The 13,182-nt window shown below is 38.0% G+C and overlaps 1 protein-coding gene across 3 annotated transcripts in view; it reads left to right on the top strand.

Moving 5' to 3' along the window:
- The window catches only part of ift81 (intraflagellar transport 81 homolog), a 74,277-nt gene that overhangs the window by 60,153 nt on the left and 942 nt on the right, over positions 1-13,182 (top strand). For all 3 annotated transcript variants that reach the window (XM_067412753.1, XM_067412754.1, XM_067412752.1), the window contains 7 exons: positions 1,738-1,887; positions 7,933-8,061; positions 9,099-9,188; positions 9,342-9,428; positions 10,494-10,565; positions 10,652-10,737; positions 12,732-12,777. In XM_067412753.1, coding sequence (XP_067268854.1) covers positions 1,738-1,887; positions 7,933-8,061; positions 9,099-9,188; positions 9,342-9,428; positions 10,494-10,565; positions 10,652-10,737; positions 12,732-12,777 — 660 coding nt within the window. The remainder of the gene's footprint in view (positions 1-1,737; positions 1,888-7,932; positions 8,062-9,098; positions 9,189-9,341; positions 9,429-10,493; positions 10,566-10,651; positions 10,738-12,731; positions 12,778-13,182) is intronic.

The following is a 13,182-nucleotide window of genomic DNA, read 5'->3' as shown; positions in this document are numbered from 1 at the left end:
CAATGATTTAATCGTTTGTCACCTGGAAAAAAATCATCCTGAAAGTGATTTCAGCGATATCGTTTCTCTGTGCCAAAATCGTTATAGCTTTGTTTGTTGTGAACTCTGCTATTCATTAATATTGAAAAAGATTTTTAGAACTATATCTTTATCATTATCTTTATAGTTATTGTCCTCTGTGTAAACGGGCCTTTAAACTTTGTTACATTCAAGTTTGCCAACTTGAAGACGTGATACAACCTGAAGAATGATACATTAAAAGAATATGTACATTCAGTATGTATACACAATATGTTATATGTTGAATTTACAGTATGCATTTAAAAAAGATGCAACAGAGCGTGACATCATATCACTAACCTTGCCATGCCCAAATAAATTTTACATGCTCAAAGTCTAGTGTAACCACAGCCTAAAACCCTAAAATGATTTAAAAAACTTAACAGCTCAAAAAATACATAATGAAAATATAAGCTTCACATTTCTTCTTTTAAATCCTATGTACTTCCATTGCAAGTGCCTCAGTGTAAACTTTTTATAAAGAAGATGAGGGACAAACGTTGTTAAACAACAAAAGCTGCCGGATGAGCTTAACTTGTATTGACCCTTCAATGTTCATGTGTTACTGCTTTGATCGTTTGTGATGATGGAACTTGAGAACACAGCAGAGCATTATTGCTGCTCCCCTCCCAAATTGCTCCAACCTTGTCTGCCCTTGCTGTCCCAAAATACACAAAGCATAAACTCCCACACACAATCTCTGCGTGCCCCAAATGACATACGGCACATTGTGTGATTTCTGAGTTTGCTCTCTGGTGCCTCTCAACATTTATAGCTATTGGCAGTACTGACAGAAGAATAGCCTGAGCGAGTGAGCTGCCAGATGAAGATGTTTTTTGTCCCCTCTGGCTGCATGCCTGCGGGCTCAGGTTTCTTTTGTTGTGATCCACTGAGATGTCCCAGTGGCACCCCGGTTTGCTACTTCTTCACACCCCCTCATTCCCCAGAGCTGTTTTCTCCTAGAGATTCTCACCTTCCTCTCACCTTACCAGAGACTGAGCCAAGGCCACAATGTTCCCCAGAATTTCTCGTTGCGTCCCTTAGCCTGTACATGCACGTTGGGTGATGTGTGTGTGAATACCATTTTCCCATGTGAGACGACAGCTTTGCTCTGTTTGCAGTCATTAGTGAGACGCAGTCACTCAACCAGGGCTCATTGTGATCCGTGTTAATTATTTCTGAAATATCCAATGTCAAATTTTCTCTTTGCACAGCAGTTTCTTCTGACCCTGTTGTATGAAATTGAAGTTATGCTATAATTCATGTAAAACTACTTTAAACAGCATTTGACTTTAATTTGACTTTGATTTGAATAATTATTATGAATGTTTTTAAAAATGCATTTGTCACTCCACAGGACCATTTAAAACTAACTAGTGAAGGAAAAATAGTAATTCCTTGTACATTTCCTTTTATATGAATTTAAATTTACCAGCATATATATATATATATATATATATATATATATATATATATATATATATATATATATATATATATATATATATATATATATATATATATATATATATATATATATTTATTTATTTATTTATTTATTTATCTTAATGTCTATTATTTTTATTATAATCTTTTTTACTGTTTTTTTTCTTTGTGTTATTATTGTCCTTTTTTCATGTCTTAATTAAGTTTTTCATTTTTCTGTCTGTGTTTCAGTTCAAGAGATATGTGGCCAAGATGCGTGGCAAGAGCAGCACGTATAAGAAAAAACGTCAGGAGATTGCTGAGCTGAAGGCAGAGTATGGTGTTCTACAGAGGACTGAAGAGATCCTGAGAGAACGACACACAGCTGGACAACAGCAACTGGTAAGCGCACAATTATCCATCCTATCGATCCTTCTCCATAAGGCCTATAAACGCTCATACTTTGTTCAAACGTTTTTGAACACAGACAGAAAGCAAGCCAAGCCAACCTTGCTTTTCTAATTACAAATTAGTATACTATTATTTGTAATTTCTTGAATTTCAATTTATTTTAAATCCACTTATCTGCATTAAAATAATACAAATCTGTATCCTTTGTTACATTAATTCAAATTCATTCAAATTTAGGAATTGAAATTTCTCTAAATAGTGATAAACCTACTTAACAGTCACCTTTGTTCTGCTTACATCAAGAATGTTTTAGCTTGTGTCTATCAGCGTATCATTCACCATATACTCACTGATACATAATCTACCTTCCCTGTCCCTGTCTATTCAAATTGCATTAACGCTGAAGTTACAGCACCTTCCTGGAAATGACTTCACACATCTGAATCCTCCCTGTGTCTGACTTGCTGATAGCCCATTTGACGCAGAAAGTCTGAGCTTGGGCTATTTGTGATCATAGCATTTGCTGCCTGTCTGCATCCTATGCAGTTATTTTTTGAGTAGGGGAATTTTCCTCCTCAGTTTTACAGTTGGTTCCATGAACCTGGGCCCTCCTCCCCTTTGGCACTGTGGCAACTTTTTTCCCTCAGTTGACTCGGGCATCTTTCAGACACACTTGTTCCTGTCATGTGCAATGTGCATCTGTATCAAGAACATTACAAATGCATCAGTGAATCAGCCAATGATGTATTTCCTCACAAATTGTTTAAGTAGTGATAAGAACAATGATTGAACCCACTAGTAATCAAGGACTGACATAGTATAGGTGTCTGTACAATTTGTACCAATGTTGTTTGTCTCGTTGGCCACATACGTACACAATGCAGCTAAATTCGGTTGTCAATTTACCTTACCTTAGTTCTTAACCCTGTTCTGTACATACACAGTTTAGTAATTGACAGGTGTGACAACTGCATTCTACAACTGAATTAACTCCTGAAAAATGCAGATAGTGACATATGCAAAATTCTACGCAGTGTGTACAGAAACGAACTGAACAACTAGTTGTTCATGACGTATTTTAACATGCATCACAAATGTTTCTCTCTTTTTGTGCTCTGCAAGAAATTACTGGAAAGAGGTATGATCCTCATCTCATCCGTGTTGCTAGATCTTACTAGAAAATCTATCCTTCAATAAACCGAAACAAATCCAAAAGCTTTAAAGGGGGGTGAAATGCTATTTCATCCATACTGAGCTTTTTACACTGTTAAAGACTTGGATTCCCATCCTAAATGGATTCCCATTCCTATCTCCATAGACAAAGTTTCAAAAACTAATGTTGGACGTTTGATGGAGTATTTCTGTGTCAAAAATACTCCTTCCGGTTTCTCACAAGTTTCGGAGAGTTTTTTTCGAGTATGGGTTGGCTTGACGTTAATAGAGCGGAAGGTCCTTGTATGGGCCGTACGGGCTCTTCTCCCGGTAGGGTGCGCGCGCGCGTGACTAGAGCGAGAGAGGAAATGCACGCCCATAAACACTCTCTTCTCAGGTGCAGATCCAGTCGTCCATACAATAGTCCATAAACCGAATCGTTCTCATAAACTGCGAGTACAGACACACAAATGTTGACAGGCCACTAAATACAGTACATACCACAGAGACGGACGTCCTGCTGTTGCTGTTTCTCCTGTTCAATTTATTTCAGCCTGATTCTGGATCACGTATTAGCTGAATCCGATCGATAGCCATGGGTTTCTCCACGCTTGAGGACGTCACCCCTTTGGGTGTGCTCGTCATTCTTTAGCTCCGCCCACACGATACGCCTCCAGTCGCTCGTTTTTTTTCGGAAAGACACGGTACAGCCTATATTTCTTTTATAAATATAATAAAACTAAAGACTTTTCGGAGATATGAAGGATGCAATACTACTCTATAGGTACTCAAGATTGACATGAGATTGACTGAAACTGAGTGTTTCACCCCCCCTTTAAGATGAAAATAAGACATAAACATAGCGACCTGCAACTGTTCACTTTAATAACTTAGTAAACTTGATAATTTAAAAAAAATCGAGCTTAAACAATAAGCTCAAAAACGCATATAATAAGTGGACATGGCAACAGTGCAAGGCTGCTCTGTGAAGCAGCTTTTCCAAGTATAAGTAAAACCTGACGCTTCGGCCGACTGCTTGCCAGACTTTTGTCACTGTAGTTTCTTTGGTCAGAATAGCAGATGCAAAACACACAAGATGTCAGAACGCTGCAATGCTTACCGTGGTGTCAATCACCACATTCTCGGGAATTGTGTTCAGTATACACTTGGAACGCTAATTTAAGGGACTCACTCATGTGGTTGTCACTCCTAAAATTTTACAGTGTACACATGGCCATTATTTATTCACTGCCTTGCAGGGTTGTAGTGACGCATAGAACACCATAGCAATAGCCTGACGTGGTCATACAGTCTAAAACTGCTCCATTGGGCTGTGATTATGGGGCGTGTTTCAACCAAACCAGGAAAGACCTCAATTGGATAGACCTACAACCAATCAGAGCAACGAAGCGATGCATTGTCAAATGTCAACAGAGCTCTGTGCAACTGCACTGTATTGCCAAGTCCGCGTTTTTTTCCTTAGGTTGTTTTCTATGTCTGCGGGTTGAAGCGACTATTATGTGATATATAGCAAAGCAACACCACAGCAACCAGTAAAAAACACTCTTAGCAATCGCCTAGCCAACCATCCAGAACTCCTAGGAACACCCTTTCGACTAGCCACTGCAACCAAGCAATGTTCTGGCATCCAGCAAAACACCCTAGCAGCCAGACAGAATACCCAAGCAACCCCTTGCAATAACCTAACAAGCACCCAGTTAGATTACCTAACAACTACATAGGGATGCCGTAGCATAGCATCCACAGCCACCCAGCAACACCCTAGCAACCATCCAAAAACCTTAGCGACAACCTTGCAGCCAGAAAATCCTAGCAATACCCTAGTGAGCACCTAACAACCACTTGACAGACAGATATGATCGTTGGTCATTAAGAGGTACTGTGTAAAAAGCATTTCCACTTGTGCCTTTTTAAATTGTAATATTTTTTTTGATACTGAACCTTGTTGGTTACATTTACTTTCATGTATTAGATTTATTGGTTACCACATCTGTTTGTGTTTGTTGTCCATGTGTTATATAATATGGACATTTTACAATGGTTAAACAAACAACATATAAATGGTTGAACTGGTGCATTTTGTACCAATTCATTTGAAAATATCACCTATTAGAATTATATATATAGCAGTAGTAAAAACTTATCAGTATTGGTAATTTCTTAATTTGTGCACCCTAATAGTGACAGAGTATTAACAGAGCCTAAATGAAAACCGTGATCACAGAACTAATACAAACCAAATTGTTAAAAATGGTACAGCTACACCTGTAATATTTGCAAGATTTTCCCTGACTAGTCTAAAATGTCTAAAAGATGAAGGCAAGTTGAGTTGAGTCAGACGGAAGTGTGAAAATGTGATTAGTCATGTAATCGCCCGCAGGATATAGTTCTCAGCACATTTCTGTCCTGTTATAAAACCCGTGGCTGTTAGTTTTAGTTTGACCTGTGAAGTTCCCTCTATACCCAGAGAAGAAAATGCTTTGCACTGCGATTTGTGGCTTTGAGTCCTCACTGTCTGTACAAACACAACCCGTCAGAAAGTGCTTAACTATGACACTAGCAGTGTAAAAACAAAAAAGCATTTAAAATCTGCATTGCATACAAATTATATGTGGATGTGTTTGTATTGCTTTTAATTGCAATGTCATTGGTTCAGGGACAACTTCTCCCACTTGGAAATCATGGAGGGGTCTGAAATTGTCATTGTAGGTGCATGTCCACTGTGAGAGACATAATCTAAAAAAAATCTAGAAATCACAATATATTATTTTTTAACTATTTATTTGTATGATACAGCTGTAAATAAGTATTTGAACACCTGTCTATCAGCTGGAATTCTGTCCCTCAAAGACCTGTTAGTCTGCTTTTAAAATGTCCACCTCCACTCCATTTATTATCCTAAATTAGATGCACCTGTTTGAGGTCGTTAGCTGCATAAAGACACCTGTCCACCCCATAAAATCAGTAAGAATCCAACTACTAACATGGCCAAGACCAAAGAGCTGTCCAAAGACTCTTGAGACAAAATTGTACACCTCCACAAGGCTGGAAAGGGCTACAGGGAAATTTCTAAGCAGCTTGGTGAAAAAAGGTCCACTGTTGGAGCAATCATTAGAAAATGGAAGAAGGGGGCTCCATGCAAGATCTCACCTCGTGGCGTCTCAGTGATCCTAAGAAAGGTGAGAAATCAGCCCAGAACTACCTGGGAAGAGCTGGGCAATGACCTGAAAAGAGCTGGGACCACTGTTTCCAAGGTTACTGTTGGTAATGCACTAAGACGTCATGGTTTGAAATCATGCATGGCACGGAAGTTTCCCCTGCTTAAACCAGCACATGTCCAAGCCCGTCTTAAGTTTGCCAATGACCATTTGGATGATCCAGAGGAGTCATGGGAGAAAGTCATGTGGTCAGATTAGACCAAATTAGAACTTTTTGGTAATAATTCCACTAAACGTGTTTGGAAGATGAAGAATGATGAGTACCATCCCAAGAACACCATCCCTACTGTGAAGCATGGGGGTGGTAGCATCATGCTTTGGGGGTGTTTTTCTGCACATGGGACAGGGCGACTGCACTGTATTAAGGAGAAGATTACCATGTCCATCCCTTTATGACCACCATGCAGGATAATGCACCATGTCACAAAGCTTGAATAATTTCAAATTGGTTTCTTGAACATGAAAATGAGTTCACTGTACTAAAATGGCCCCCACAGTCACCAGATCTCAACCCAATAGAGCATCTTTGGGATGTGGTGGAACGGGAGCTTTGTGCCCTGGATGTGCATCCCACAAATCTCCATCAACTGCAAGATGCTATCAATATGGGCCAACATTTCTAAAGAATGCTTTCAGCACCTTGTTGAATCAATACTATGTAGAATTAAGGCAGTTCTGAAGGCAAAAGGGGGTCAAACACAGTATTAGTATGGTGTTCTAATAATGACCACTGACAGGTGACGTGAATAACACTGATTATCTCTTCATCATGGCACCTGCTAGTGGGTGGGATATAGTAGGCAGTTCAAGTTGTCCTCAAAGTTGATGTGTTAGAGGCAGGAAAAATGGGCAAGCGTAAGGGCCAAATTGTGAAGGCTAGACGACTGGATCAGAGGACCTCCAAAACTGCAGCTCTCATGTTCCCTATCTGCAGTGGTCAAAATCTGTCATAAGTGGTCCAAGGATTGAACAGTGGTGAACCGATGACAGGTTAATGGATGACCCAGGCTCATTGATGCATGTGGGGAGTGAAGGCTGGCCCATGTGGTCCAATCAAACAGACAAGCTACTGTAACTCAAATTGGTGCCAGATATTACAAATATTACTCCTTCAGGAGTCTAGTGGAGTCCATGTCTCCTCAGGTCAGGGCTGTTTTGGCAGCAAAAGGGGGACCAACACTATATTTAAAAGGCGTTCATAATGTTATGCCTGATCTGTGTGTATATTTATACGCACATGCATGCATAGGTTACTGTTATTATTGTCACAACAGCAGTCAAGAAAAATCATTTTTAGAACAACAGACCATTATTACATTTAATAAAATATAATAAAAAGATTTTAACTACATGTCCTGATGAATCATGCCTGTTGACATGGGTTTTTTATTATGTAAGTAAGTATGGCCAATTATGATTTCATTATAAGATTGTTGTTACAAAGATTGGCTAACATGGTTCAGATCTTGCTTTACTTGCAGGCTGAAATTATGCAGCTCGCAGCTAAAATGTTATGTAGTAACACTGATTGTTTACCTTTTGCAAATACTCGAACTAAGAAACATTTCAGTAAGTAATCTAATCACACTGACAAGGCGAATAAACATTTGTTCTATTTATGCTTTGTTTGTGTTGTCGTGTTCAGCAATCACTGGAGGCACAGCGGGGGATCTCAGGCTACAGCGATACTCAGGAAGAGCTGGAGAGAGTCTCAGCTATAAAGAGCGAGCTGGACGAGATGAAGGGACGGACGCTGGATGACATGTCTGAAATGGTGAGCTAGGCCAAGTGCACAAATACAAACCGCCCCCAAGTCATTTTTTGTTAGATAATAACTACTCATTTAACAATAAGAAAAAGTTATTGTTGGGTAAGTAACTTTATGTTGCTTAAGTAACTTTATTATCTAAAATAATAAATAATTAATCTTATTTAGGAAATATATAGTGGCCAAAAGTGATAAATATTTTATATATATGTTTCTTAAACCCCATTAACTATCACCCTCCTTTTTGAGAATCGATGTGAAAGAAAATGCACGTCTTTTTAAATGTTTGGTCCTGTTTAAAGAGGACACTTAATGCTGAAGTGAAAGCACTTCAATCAACAAAAGTATGAAAAAGTTATGGAAGTTTAAATTTACCGCAAATTTACTGTTTTATATAAAATATATATATTTTACAAAATAATATTTACCTAAAATTACTTTCAAATCAAAGCCATATGTCTAACCAAGTTGTATTCCAAATTTTAAATTGATATCACAAAAATGTAAGTTCCCATGGGGTTTTGTTTAGGCACTGTACCAGAAATATCCATCGGGTGTCAACCACATTCCATTGATAAAAAAAAAAAAATGCATTTCTCCTGTAACAAATTAATATATTTCTGTCAAAATATGACTTTTATCACAAACAGTCCCCAAATATGGAACCTTGAGACCTTTCCAACAATATATGTTTTGTCAAGATTAGAAAAGGTTTTGACTATAAAGTAGTTAAAATACATTTTGTGACACCGCTTACTAGGGGATGAGCCCGCTAAAAGACTTTAAAGTTCTTTTAGTTCTGTTTTCATGGTACTTTAAATGTCCATGGTACTTTAAATGTCCAATTTCAAAATGGTTTTCACAGGATTTATTTTGAGTTTGTAAGCTTTCGAATGATAACTAATTTATGATTACTACTAAAATATGTGTGTATGATAAAAAAAAGAGTGCCAAGCGTCCCGCTACCGGTGACAGTTAAGGGGTAGTTGGTAGTTTCTCTCTCGGATCATTATCATCTGTCATGAAGATTTGTGTTTATTTAGGTAAAAAAGCTGAATTCAGCGATAGCACAGAAGAAGTCAGCTCTATCTCCACTGATAAAGGACCTGAGAGCTCTGAGACAGGAACATACGGTGAGTGACTGTTTAGCATCAAGTGAGATACTAGAGATACCAAGACATATGTTTCTCTCCCCTATACTGAGAACCACTGTCAACTACAAAGAGCCAATCAGCAGATCAGCTCTGTTAGAATTATATTCTCTTTTGTTTTGCTTGTTAAAACAGGAGCTCGCTCCAGAGTATGAGCAAAAAAAGGGTCAGTATGACACCTGTGCTGCAGGACTGGAGAGCAACAGATCCAAACTTGAACAGGTACTCTAAATTGGGGCTCAACCAGGGTTGTGTAACATTCATTCTGAATTGAAGAAAGTAGAAGAAAGTAGAATTAAAATGCAAAAAAGAGAGAAAGAAATCAAAGAAATACCTTTATGTGCCTTTATAAAAAATGCCTTTATCTTTTTATGCCTTATCTTTTTTTAATGCCTTTATCTTTTTACTATGAATTACACAAGATATGTATTTCCAGAAACATGAGATTATCTTAATAATTTAATATGTATTTTTTAATGGTAATAGTAATAATTACATTTACATTTATTTATAATTAATATATATTTTTTATGATTGATTGAACTTTATTGTCCATTCTGTTTGTCACAGAACAGAAATGTATCTTTGACACTGGTGACATATACAAATTCACACCACTACACAAAATCACATCACACATTTACAAAACAAATACAGAAAAACATTTGACATTGTTTCAAAGAAATGTTTTTTTTAAATTAAATATAATTGATATACTATGTATCTATAACATTTACCTTATTTTATAACATGCAATGAAATTATTATATATAATTAATACCTTTCATTTTGTAGGCCAAGGTGGAAAACATTTCCCTTAATGCTGTTTTTCAGTTAATATTGAAATATTAAAAAAGCCTTCAAAATGTCAAACAGCATGATAGATAGGGTTAAATTTAATTAATAAACAATATTATATTATAACTAAATATACATTTAATTATTGATATTATCATAAATAATTTAATGTATACACCATCTGTATGATGACATTTTTATGGGTAATTCATATTGAAAAATTACATGTTTTGTATTTGGATAGTTAAACAAAAGCAGGCTTCTATCTTTTATTTATTTTATTTGCAATTATTCTTCCTCTCAGTCCAAATCAGATTCTGGTTCAACATTCTGTGGGGCCAATTTGGTTTAAATTCCAACTTTTAAAGATAACTATTTATTAAAATCAGAATTTTGCCTTACCCTTTTTTTTTTTTAGTATCTTATGAAATACATTTTAGAATATACTTAGATGAGCAGACAGTGATTTAATGTCATGATGTTATACAGGAAGTGAGGACACTCAGGGAAGAGACTGCACAGGAAGAAAGCCGATATCATCACATTAACTGCATTAGAGAGGTAAAACCCATCTTACTCTCAGACATGAGAGATTTCCAGTCCTGTTATTTTTTTCTTTCACTCTTCCCTCTGCCTCTCCTTCACAGATTGTTGAGAGTCAAATGCAGAGAGCGGCTGAGCAGAGTAAGATAAATCAGTCAATGGACTTACAGGTGCGGAGGACAGCTCTCAGGTAAGAAACTGGAGATATATCTCCTATAGATAAACCGCAAAGCTCCAGTGAAAAGACAGACATGCACAAACAAACACATGAATTCCTTCATCATAACTGACAAACAAATGATCCCTGAGAGACTGTTTTGAGCTGGCAGCTCTCAGCATGCCTGCCTGCCTACTGCTCAGAACTGTTGTTGTTTTTCTTTTTTCATGTCTTTTGTTTCAGCTATGCTTCAAGTATCTATTCACCCATTTTGATCCATACAGCCTACACGTTTGAAAAGTTTAGCACAAATTCTGTTAAATGTGGAGGTGGGCGACGGTAGCCTTGTGGTTAAGGATTTCAGCTGTTGCACAAAGGTTGCAGGTTCAGTCCTAAGCAGGAGTGACTCAGGAATTGGAGAACTGTTATAATCATAAGTTATAAGTTATTTCACTATTGTTAGATTAGTTTAGCACAATGAAAGTGTATTTGGATACCTGCTCAATAGGAAGGAACTAAATGAAACATTTAAAAACTGTCATCATTTTCTCACCTTAGTGTAATTTAAAACCTGTATGATTTTCTTTTCTGAATGTTTATACTGCTATTTATTTGAGAGCATATAGTGAAAAGGACATATCAAGCTCCAAAACAAAAAGTATTATAAAAGTGGCATAATGACTTAAGTTTTAGGAAGACATATATCTATTAATATATACACCTGTCAGGCATAACATTATGATTCCTAATATTGTGTTCAGCCCTGACTCGTTAAGGAATGCACTCCTGGACTCCTCTAGACCCCTGGAGATGTGCTTTGGTATCTGCCACCAAGATGCTAGCAGCAGATCTTATAAGTCCTGTAAGTTGTGAGGTGGGGCCTCCATGGATCAGACTTGTTTGTTCAGCAGATCCCATGGATGCTCGATTAGATTGAGACCTAAGAAATTGGGAGGCCGCGTCAACACCTCAAACTCGTTGTTGCGCTCCTCAAACCATTCCTGAACCATATTTGCTTTGTGGCAGGGCTCATTATCCTGCTGAAAGAAGCCACAGCCATCAGGAAATAGCATTTCCATGAAAGGGTTTACATGGTCTGCAACAAGGCTTAGGTAGGTGGTACATGTCAAAGTAAATTCCACATGGAATACAGGACTCAAGGTTTCTCAACAGAACACTGTCCAAGCATCACACTGCCTCTGCCGAATTGACTTCTGCCAACTTGTTCTTCCCATAGTGCATCCTGGTGTCATGTGTTCCCCAGGTAAGCGACACACACCCAGCCATCCGTGTAATGTAAAAGAAAATGTGATTCATCAGACCAGACCACCTTATGCCAATGCTCCGGGGTCCAATTCTGATGCTCACTGTTGGCGCTTTTGGCGGAGGACGGGTCAGCATGGGCACCCTTACTGGTCTTTAGCTATGCAGCCCCATACGTAACAAACTGTGATGCACTGTGTATTCTGACACCTTTCTATTAGAACCAGCATTAACTTCTTGAGCAATTTAAGCAACAGTAGCTTGTCTGTTTGATCAGACCACACAGGCCAGCCTTCACTCCCCACGTGCAAAAAAATCAGCCTTGGCCACCCATGACCCTGCCGCCAGTTCACCACTGTTCCTTCCTTGTTCCACTTTTGATAGATACTGACCACTGCACCCCACACACCCCACAAGAGCTGCAGCTTTGGAGAAGCTTTGACCCAGTGGTCATAATGTAATGCCTGATTGGTGTATTGATTATATAATATTTATTTTACTGTATTTTACAAAATTGCATTGTTAAGATAAAAACAATAAACCATTATGTCGGATTGGTGCATAAATCATATTTTATAATTACAGTAATTCAGAAATGTTAAATACCGGTCAATAAAACTAAACATTTATCCAAATGTGTGTGCAAATGTATTGTGGAAAATACAGCAAGTATATTTGGAACAATATAAGAGTGAGTACATGAAGACAGAATTTGTTAACTACGCTATTCCTTTAAGGAATCATTATATATCCTTCTCTTGCAGAGAGAAGTACATTGCAAACACAGCTGAGCAGGAGTCCTTGGGCAAGGTGAGGAGACCCTCTTTGACCATCTGTCAATCTGACTCATAACTTGGTTCCACCAGGTCATTCACTTGTCTTTATCTCATCTGTCGGGCTCAACTTGGTGTTAGTTAAGAGTGGGGGGTCTGGCCTCTGAGATATTTCTGCCAAACCGCGTGGAGCATGCGATCAGTGTCACGCCACATCATGCCAGTGTTAGAACAAAGCTTGTGTAATCATTGCCCTGATGTACAACCAGTGGACCACCCTCTCAGCATGATGGTGGAAGGAGAGACAGTGGTATGCCAAGCTCTCCCATAACTGCCCGTCCTGCCCTTTAACTGTTTACTGCTGCTACTTTACAAGCTTTCTCAATCCGTGAATTACACCAGATTTGACTGCGCACACATGGGTATAATAAATTGAATGGCT

The sequence above is a fragment of the Pseudorasbora parva genome, chromosome 13, assembly GCF_024679245.1.
Source record: "Pseudorasbora parva isolate DD20220531a chromosome 13, ASM2467924v1, whole genome shotgun sequence".
Classification (NCBI taxonomy): domain Eukaryota; kingdom Metazoa; phylum Chordata; class Actinopteri; order Cypriniformes; family Gobionidae; genus Pseudorasbora; species Pseudorasbora parva.
The sequence above is the reverse complement of the archived record's forward strand: the minus strand, read 5'-3'. Positions and strand labels throughout refer to the sequence as shown.